A 9,997-nucleotide genomic window follows, 5' to 3' on the forward strand; every position below is an offset into this window, starting at 1 on the left:
AATAAGTCTCAAATCAAACAAGAGAGCGCACAGTTGCTAAATTTACTGTTAGAAGTTCAAACACTTTCATTATCTGCAGCATTAAAAACCATGAGAGAGATAACTTAATGTAAAACCAAAACTTCAAGTTAATATGGCTAAGAGCTCCAACTATTCAACTGTGGCGGATTAAATGAGTAAATTCACCATTTCCTATTAGTTTAAACTTTTAGGAAAATCAGGCCTTGTTTGGATTTCTCCGAACTGAGTTAATAAATCCAAGTTTTGTTAACTCATAATCCAAAATTGGTGGGGCCCACGGGTAGCATGCTTATTTGGATAAATTTCCAAACCATTAACTCAGTGATGATATTTCATAATTTTGAGTGATGGGTGAACAATTTTGGAAACACGGTGAGGCTATTTTCAAGTTACGAGTTTTGAGTTATCAGTGGCAGTTTTGTAAATTTCCAGCAAACACAGGTCCCACAACAGTGTCTCGTCCCATCATTGCAGGCTTTTGTGAGCAATGGATATTTTTCCTCATTACTTTCCTAGCCACCAGACCCTACTCTTCTTCATCACTTTCCCTTTTCCCTTCTCCTAATGCTATGTGGGACTCAGTGAATGACAAAAATGTGGGTTTTTAAATTTGAAATAGCTATGAAAATCTTCAGCCAAACGAGCGTGAGAGTGAGTTATGGATTTTATTGAGTTAGAGTTGTGAGATATTGAAATATGAGTTTGAGTGAGGAGATTTGAGTTATGAGTATTGAGACTTAGATATGAGTCAATGGCAAACCAAATAAGGCTTTAGTAATTTGGAAAATTATTAGGTATTTTCGAAATACCATAAATGTGTAGTCTCCCCTCTCACATGAATAGTGAGTCTCATCATAAATTTAATTAATAAGACATACTATTCATATGAAAGGAAAAAGTACTCATTTATAGAACTCTAGAAGTACACAATAATTTCTCCCACTAATTTAACAAACTAACACACAAGATTTTTTATAAGGAGTTTAATAACCTCTCAGCTGTAGCCTTAGCTGGAGCTGATTTGACATTTGATTTGAGGCATACAGCAAATGTTTCACAAAGAAGTGGCTGTCCATTTCAAAGAAAATTAAAACTGAGGCCCTTGTCATTTATAACTCACATAAATTTGGGTCCATCAAATGGAGATATTCCTTATTGAGATGCCCACAGATGCAGTCAAATGGACCTTCTGCTATACAGTGTACCTTGATGTCCTATTCATACACCGAAAACTATGATTGTTACTGCAATATACCACCAGTTGATGACTGAGCATTGAGCAATCTCTATCACTCATGAGTCATGGGTAAGAGCACTTGTTTATTTGTGCAGGGAATCTGTAAACAAAATTTTGGTGTCGTCTATATAGCATTGACATTATTTAAGTATAGTCCCTAAACAAAATAAATAAAACAGTTAAACGACGAAATAATTGTTTGTCATATAGAGTCCAGGGTTGACTAGGCCTTGGCTGCCAAAGCTCATCGTTTACGTGAAAAATATGTCGTCTTAGATGAAGGAAATTTTATTTTTGGCATGGCCCCATTTAAGAGTGTGATGAGACGATGTCGTTTCTCTAACCCTTGCCTTAGCTTGAAGTCTTGAAGTTGAACAAAACTCGCCACTCTATAATAAAGATTGCATTGCATCTATCAGAAATGGAGCTTTCATCTTTTGGTACTTTTATGTAGTGTTTTTTTTTCTTTCTTCTCCTCCCCATCTCTCTATTCTTCCTTATCATGCTTTACACTAATCATTCTTTTCATTTTTCATCATTAACTGTTTGATAGCTTGAGCACATTTTATTAAAAATGGTAGTTTATAAAATGTGAAAAACATTTTAAGGCACCCATCAGAAATTTTCACATAATTCTGATAACATTAGGATAGACTTGAAGTTTTTGGAACCATGTTGAGAGTGGCTAATAATTGGGTTGATTTAGCTGAAGCTAAACCAGCCACCACCATCTTTGTCCTCTATCCTTCAACATAGAAAAGCTTCAATCCCTTCATTGATAAGCCTAGCTGGATTTATACGGTTTTTTTATTTTATAGATTTCTTTTTGGTTCCTTGCTAAACAAGGACCGCACTTGAGTTGGCTTTATATTCCCACTCAAAATAGTAAACAATTCAAGCAGATTCTTGTCCAACTTCCAGGGAAACCATTAAAAAGAATGCTGAAAAAAGAAACTGCTACTTATTATTATTACTAATTGATCCAATAAATGCAGATAAAAGCATCGTAAGTAACATCAAAACATTCTGATTTCTTGAAAATGTGTGGGAATCTGATCTAAAAGAAGATAAACCCATCTTAACTATGGCATATGTGTTGGATTGAGGAAAAAAAGACATCTATTTTTTTTTGCTTTTTTCATTTAGAATTGCTTCATTCGACTGTGCACTTCAGTGAAAGGAATATCATGTCTTTGTCTTTTGATGCCCTATTCTTCCAGATAGAGCTTGCTCTTCTATCATAGTAAATCTTCAATGCCCAACATTTGACTTTTTATGCATTTGTGATCTCATACACAAAACCTTGTTCTTCTCTTACAAGCCTCACCTTGTTAATTGAGTGGTACCTCTATCCATGGACCGGGATTTTCTTGACAATAACCGATTCCTTCTGAAGTACTTTCACATCTCCATTATCCTACTCCTCTGAATGCTCATAATGAGTCTATAACCGTGGAAGTATCTGCTAAAATTTGATTGGACTTCTAAGAGGTTCATTACTTGATATTCACATAACTTCAAGGAGACAAACTTCCCTCATCCGAGCTTGAATCTTGTCTTGCACTATACCTATCGAGAACTGGTAGTGAAGCAGTTGCAGATATCCGGAAAGATCTGGCAGCACCCACCACTGTTCTATCCTGCATCCTCCCCACTTCCTTGCACACTTGATCTAGTATGCCTAGAAAATCTCTTACAATCATGAAGATTCTGAAAGGATGGGCTTCCTCCTTTGCTGTATCCCCATGGAAATATTCTGTGACCTCTTTCACAAGGTATAAAGCCTTTTTTTCATCGGCCTTGATTCTAATAATTTCCTCTTCAGCCTCTTTCAGAAATAGTTTCATTGAGTTGAAGAATTTTCCCTGCATATCTGGCTTCTCATATTGCAAAACCAATCTGACTTTGTCAAGTCCCATTTCAAGCTTTGACACATAGCTGCTTAAGACATCTGAGTCCATTCCTGCTGCTTTTTTGACATTGCCGAGGTCTCTGCTTAACCCAGCCACAACCTGCAATCCTTGCTTCTGGAAACTGTCCTCCATCTTTTGATGCACTTTTTCTTGAACATTCTCATTTGTAGAATCGGTACCTGTGCCTTCAGATCTAATAATCTCTTGGACCACGAAGTGTAGCAATGTGGTCTTCCCATCAGTTCCCTTAATATCTACAAGTTTTAAGAGTGTTTCAAGTTTAAAAGCCTTAGCATCACCACGGTTAGTTCCAACATTCATTCTGTTTCCTGTCCTGAGAACAGCTTCAAGGAGTTTAAGGAATAATCGACTGTTCTTTAATTCATCACTTGCTTCCTGACAAATAATAAATCTAAGGTTTGAGTTTCTACAAGTCAAAATTCATGAAATCAACAGATCAAAATAACATGTAATTAAAACTTGTTAATTGTTAACTTTTAGCCAAAGTACCTCAAGGGTTTGAAAAGCCTTTCTCAGGTATTTGACTTCTGTATCAAAGTTAGCTCTGTATAGCATGGCTTCAACTCTTTTAAACGCAAATGGGATATCAAGTACTGCCTTAAGAAATCGCTCTGCAGACCCTAGTTTTGAGATGTCACCACGGTAGTCTCGAAGTTTTATCTCTTCCTCTTTAGTTGGAGCCATCTTTACCAGAGTTTCCAAAAGCTCAGCACCCAAGCCTTCTGGGTTACCTGTTGCACCCAAACACATAAAGCAAATGATGCTTCAGACTAAAAATTCAGAATCTAGATGGAAAGTTGGATGCAAAGGCAATGAGCATGGTAAAGATTTCAACAAATATGTTTATATTTCTTACTTCAGTACTTTGTAGACAGAAACTAGTGATGCAATGAGATTGTCATATAGAACCTCTCAAGCAATATTTATGCGGAATGGCTATATATCAGCAGATTTGTTTCATTGGACTGTGCTCTAGGAAGCACCTTCTGTGTGGTTTTCCATACGTTTGCATATGAATCGAGGGGGGGAGGGGGGAGTGTGTGGAAATGAAGAAGCAGAAGAAGAAGACACAAACTAATACAGTACCACTAGTAGCATATGTCATATTGGTTATGTGTTGTGAGTCCTGATTGTTAGCTCAGGTAATCTGATGTAATACAAATAAGGCTTAACATGGACAATTGGGGGGCAAAGAATAGATAGGGAGGGCTCTGTTGATTTGGCATAAGCTAGACACTCACAGTCTCAACAGAAGATCTGATCATGAAAAAGGTAAAACACCTGAGTAAAAATAACGTTCTAGATATAGGGAAGATTTTTGGTAGTGTATTAGTCTTTCAATATATACATGCTTGTGTAAGTGTGTCATGTGCTTTGATTTTGCAGTGTTTACACATATCTTTTGGTCATTTTGTTCTCCACTATACCTTAAATATGTGAATGCTAGGAATATATAGACTGGTGTGGCTTCTGTGGTAATCTTAATAGCAGTAATTGTGGTAATTATCCTTTTTTGGCAGTTAGTAGGCAAGTCTAGTTAGTTAGGTAGTTGTAATTTGAAAGTTTCTTGTAATTTCATTATTGACGTTATTGAGCTGCATTATCTGTACAACAGTTATTATGGAAATGGTGTCCCTTTTTTAAATGAAACACCCAGATGTTGGTAAATATCCGAGTTACTTAATTACTTTTTAGATATATGCAACTACCTGTTCAAAAAGTGTCACTAGGGTGTTGTTTGGGATACTATACTTAATTGAGCTTTTCTACATTCTTGACAAGTGATTGTGGTTAATTTATGGTGAAAGTGTGCCAGATGATGAAGGCATGAAGGTTTTTGAACCTGGTTTCTTCAATTGGAGCATAAGAGATATAATGAATTGCATAAATCAAACGGATCTAATAAATCGACAAAAAAAAAAGGGGAAGCAACTAAAAAAAGAAATCATGGTCATGCTTTCTCTACTGAGAAAAAGATCTAGCGCATAATAGGTTGGAGCATGCTTGGCATAATGACCTAGTATTTACTAGCCAAAATCTAGTAGAATGATTTATAACATGAGAAGCAATGAACATTCATTTGGTCTCTAATACTAATGTCTTTTTTGGAAATCTTCATTTCCTGAAGCAAGGTTGTCATTTTGATGGGGATTTTACATGATTACTTGAAATCTAACATAATGATGTAACTGATATGATCTTGCTATAACGCTTTTACTACCATTTTGATTATAGGCATGATTACACTTCTTCTAAGCTCTTCAATTCTTATTTCTGCTTTTGACATCTTTTATCCTCTGCTTTTTGTTTTTACACTAAGCTATATTGCGTGCCCTCCTGCCTCAAAAAAATTGTGCTAATTGATATCTACAGACTAAAGACTATAGAGTACTTCATAACTTTTGGAATTTTGTAAGTAATAAAAAAAATATGGTTGCCCATTATAACTGATCTATTCCTTTATGTCTAGATCAAATCAGAGAAATGGGATTTTGAATTTTTTTTTTTCTATATATCGTCTAAGCAGAATATGGAATTTATAATCATTTATCAGACATGGGAAAGAAGGAAACATCACTTACCATCCAAAAGAGCTTCAGACACCTCGTCCCTTGTTACATTGAGTGCTCTTAATAGAATAGCTATGTTCTGTGACTTCTTTGGGTCTAACACCCTGTTTTCCAGTTCAACAGGAGGGAGCACTGATTTCCTAGTAACCTCTTTTTTTGGAACTGAATTCGCCGAATTGCAGCCAAAAAGAGTCTCCATCATGTCCTCATTCAATCTGCAAAGTAATGAAGCAAACAAATATTATTGTATCACATCAACGATCAAACTAAAACTAATAAGCATTATGGGATAAATCACAAAAAGTGTACATTTCACTACTTACTGAAATGAGCTGGATTTGAGCTGGTCCCAAACTGTGGCTCTGTCCGAGGTTGCCCGTACTTTGTCCCAATGCAGAGGCTTCAACTTGGGTTTTGCTCCTTCCCTCTCATCTGAATCAAGCCTCTCAGAAGAGCTCAAACTTTTATTACTACTTTGTGGTGCTGGTGTTGTTATTTCATTCTCAAAATTGCGTTTGGGGCTTGAATTCCAGGACAATGACTTCCTTGAAACTTGGGCATAAGAAGGAGGAGTTGGAGTAACAGAAACACTTGCTTCTGGAAGTCCTACTTTCCGCTGCGGCAATGATTGCGGTGGAGGAGGAGGAGGAGGCGGAGGCGGTGGTGGAGGAGGAGGAGTGGGCGGAATTGGCGCTTCAGAGACTTGTCTAGACACAGAGCTTATTGATTGAAGACGCGCCATATTTGGTGGTGGCGGTGGCGATGAGAATTTTGGCCTCACTGGAGGATTTGGAATCACTTGTTGTAAGTCCACCACTCGAGGAGGTAGCGGCGATGACGGAGGAGGAGAAGGAGGCGGCGCATGCGGTGGCGATGGACGCGGGGCCGCAAGCCGAGATTTAGGAGAAGTCCGTTTGGAATGAGGAATAACAGAATTGGCACCATAAGTGTCGGTTTTGGCAAAACCATTGTTGTTGTAGTAGTTGATGCTGTTGTTAGGTGGACAACTTAGACGCGAACTGGGAGTGTAGTAGCTATTGTCATCGAAACTGATCGAAGAGCAATTGGGTGAATGAAAAGCAGTGTCGTGGCTTTCCTCATCGGACGAAGAGGAATTGACATTGCAGACAGGGTTTGTGAGTGGTGGAAGTGGTTGTAACTCAGGACTAGGCCGATACAGATCAGATCTCTTGTCCGAATTCAGCTTATGATAAGGTGACCTGTTAGCTCCATTGTTTTCTCCTCTGCTACCATCAGTGATTGAACCTCTTTGCTGGCTCGGCTCCACGGTTCCAATGTACAGAAAATTCGAGGGTGGGGCAGAGCCGCTGCTGTTATCTCTGGAACTTCCACCAACAAGCTTTTGAGCTTGAGACTCGCGTGGGTGCTTTGCACGGTGGCGGTAGAGAAAGAATGCGAGTGCGGAGAGCATTCCCAGAGTGACAATTCCGACTGAGATTGCGATTGCCACTGTTTTCGTTTGCTTTGCTGGCTGCGTTGTTGCCACTGGGATTGGCATGGTTCCATTGGATGGTGAAGGCGGTGTTTGACTCTGATCTGGGGTTGGTCCTCCTTCGTGGAAAAATGGGTACTCCGAGCCCGGCACATTTGAGCTGTCTGATGGCACCGTCGGTGGCGGTGGTGATGGTGGTGGAATTGAGTCCGTTCCAGGTGGTGGTGCTGAACCTACTGGGAACAATGGTTGGTGCAGAATTCTCCTGTGAGTTTCGACTCCATTTCTGGTTGAGTTTAGAATATTAGTAGTAGCAGCAGCAGCAACCCATTTTGGAGTGAAAGGTATAGACAATGATATCAGAATCAAAAAGAAGCTCAAATTATGATGAGCTCTCATGGTGAAGAATTTTTCCTTTTCTTTTCTTCTGGGTCTCTCTTATTTTCTCCTTTTCTTTCTCACCCAATTCATTTCTATGCTTTTCTTTCTAATTCTGTTTGTAAGAGAGAGAAAGAGACTGGGAAGGTTCTCTTTCTCTTTGGTCTGTAAGATCTGGATGCTCAACTGGCTGACGAAAGCAAGAGACGCATTTCTTTCTTTATATTTTTTTTTTTTATATTTATTATATTTGGAGAATTATTTTTTTATATGACTTTTAGTTCATCTAAATTAAATATTTTTACAAAAATTCTAACACCATATTTTTTTTTTTTTTTTGCTAGGTAATTGTTTATGCAGGTGCAGGGGCTCGAATCCCTGAGCTGAAGGTCACTAAGGAGACCGGGTACCACTTGGGCCAACAAGCTCGGTAGTCTAACACCATAACTTGAACCACAACTTTTTTTACAATTGTATGAATGGAAAACTATGAATACTTAACAAAAGATAGCAAGGTTACGTTAAAATTACATGTAATCAATTAAAATACTCGTGACAAAAATAGTGATATTTTGTATGAGTTTGGGATGAGCTGAATTTTTCAACTTATTTCTACTTTCAATTTATTTTTATTACTGTTGGAACATTTTAATATTAAATAATTAAAATGAGTAAATGTTATAAAATAAATGTAAAGATGTGGAGTGAATATGGAAGATGAAGAGTTGTGAAAAATGTTTAATCCCACATTGAAAAGGAGAGAGACTTTTTTATTCTTTTTAATTGTGGTGATTAATGGGTTAACATGAATTGTCTCAGATATTGGGCTAGTTACGTGCGCAAGGGGGAGGTGAAGAGTGGAGGTATCAGAAATGGAAATGAATCAGCCCCTTGAATTAATACTCCATTTTTATTATGGACAATGAAGAGCCATTAACCCACTTAATGGACTATCCGTTTGGGCCTATTCATTCTTCAGAAACTCCTCATCTCACCATTAATTGTGTAACTCCAGCCCATCAGATTAATATCCAACAATTAATCTTGTAACACCCATTACATCAGAATAATTGGACCTAATTAATTAGAATAAATTGGGTAGTAATTTCGTAAGGCCCATTGAGCCTATAAATAGACTCATTCAGACCCAATCCAAGTTACTGCAATTCACAATACACACTAAAAAAATAGAGAGATTATTGGCAAGGAAGGGTGTTCTTTCTGGTGGAGCTTTGGGCTTGAACACTTTGTGCAGAGGTTGTTCTAGCCATACAACACTTGTTGGGCTGTTGTATCCTGGGGGAGACAAGTTAGAGAAGGTCTGCACCGGTTACAAGAGTTAGCCAACCAAGGGCTTGAATCTCCTTAAAGAGAGCGAGTGCCGCGCCTCAGTCCAAATAGTGTTGTGTATTTTCCTTTCTTTATATTAATAATATTCAGAAGTACTATTCAGTTTCTCTTTGTGTATTATTTCCATTATTATTGTGTTTGCACCAACAATTTTAAGGAGATTCAAACACATGGAGTCTTCACAAGAGAAACCAAATGAGCCTGTTGGAGATCTCAACAAGCCCTTTCGCTTTAAGGGAGCCCATTTTAAGAGGTGGAAAGGAAAGGTCCTCTTCTACTTAAGTCTTCTTAAAGTCTCCTACATCCTCACTGACAAGAATCCGTCAAAAGTTCCTACCGATGAGATGAGTGAGGAAGAATATATTCTCCATCAAGAAAAAATAGATAAGTATACAAAAGATGAATATAATTGTCGCTCTTATCTATTGAATTGTCTTGCCGATCATTTCTATGATTATTATGATACAACTTACAATTCTGCTAAGAAAATTTGGAAGGCTTTACAAAGCAAGTATGATACCGAGGAGGCAGGTGCAAAGAAGTATGCTGCTAGTAGATTTTTCCGTTACCAAATGGTGGATGGAAAATCGGTGGTAGATCAAGCACAAGACTTCCAAATGATTGTGGCAGAATTGAGATCCGAAGGCATAAAGATTGGAGACAATTTGGTGGTAGCTGGCATAATTGATAAACTACCACAATCTTGGAGGGAGTTCCAAAAAACTTTGCGGCACAAACAGAAGGAGACATCCTTGGAGACTTTGATCACACGCATCCGTGTGGAGGAGGAGGCTAGAGGACAAGATGCACTCATGACACAAGAGAGCAATGGTAATTCCACCACAAAGGTAAACCTTATTTCATCCAATAATAATATGCCCAAAAATCATTTTCCTAGAAATGTTCAATTGAAGCCTAAAAAAAAGAGCCTTTAAAAATAATAATAGACCTCAAGGAAGGGGAAACCCAAATAAAAATTACAATAAGAACCAAGGACCCCCTTCACAAGATCAATTTAATAGATCCTGTTTTGTCTGTGGCAAGAGTGGGCATA

General features: G+C 37.9%; 1 protein-coding gene across 1 annotated transcript; it reads right to left on the reverse strand.

Moving 5' to 3' along the window:
• Positions 1-2,200: 2,200 nt before the first annotated feature.
• LOC115994482 (formin-like protein 6) lies at positions 2,201-7,795 on the reverse strand. Its single transcript, XM_031118650.1, has 4 exons — positions 6,086-7,795; positions 5,775-5,977; positions 3,682-3,923; positions 2,201-3,567 (listed from the first exon to the last, which is right to left on the reverse strand). Exons 1-4 carry the CDS (start codon positions 7,612-7,614, stop codon positions 2,776-2,778), a joined length of 2,766 nt encoding a protein of 921 aa, XP_030974510.1. The 5' UTR covers positions 7,615-7,795; the 3' UTR covers positions 2,201-2,775.
• Positions 7,796-9,997: the final 2,202 nt, after the last annotated feature.

Source organism: Quercus lobata, chromosome 6 (assembly GCF_001633185.2).
Source record: "Quercus lobata isolate SW786 chromosome 6, ValleyOak3.0 Primary Assembly, whole genome shotgun sequence".
Classification (NCBI taxonomy): domain Eukaryota; kingdom Viridiplantae; phylum Streptophyta; class Magnoliopsida; order Fagales; family Fagaceae; genus Quercus; species Quercus lobata.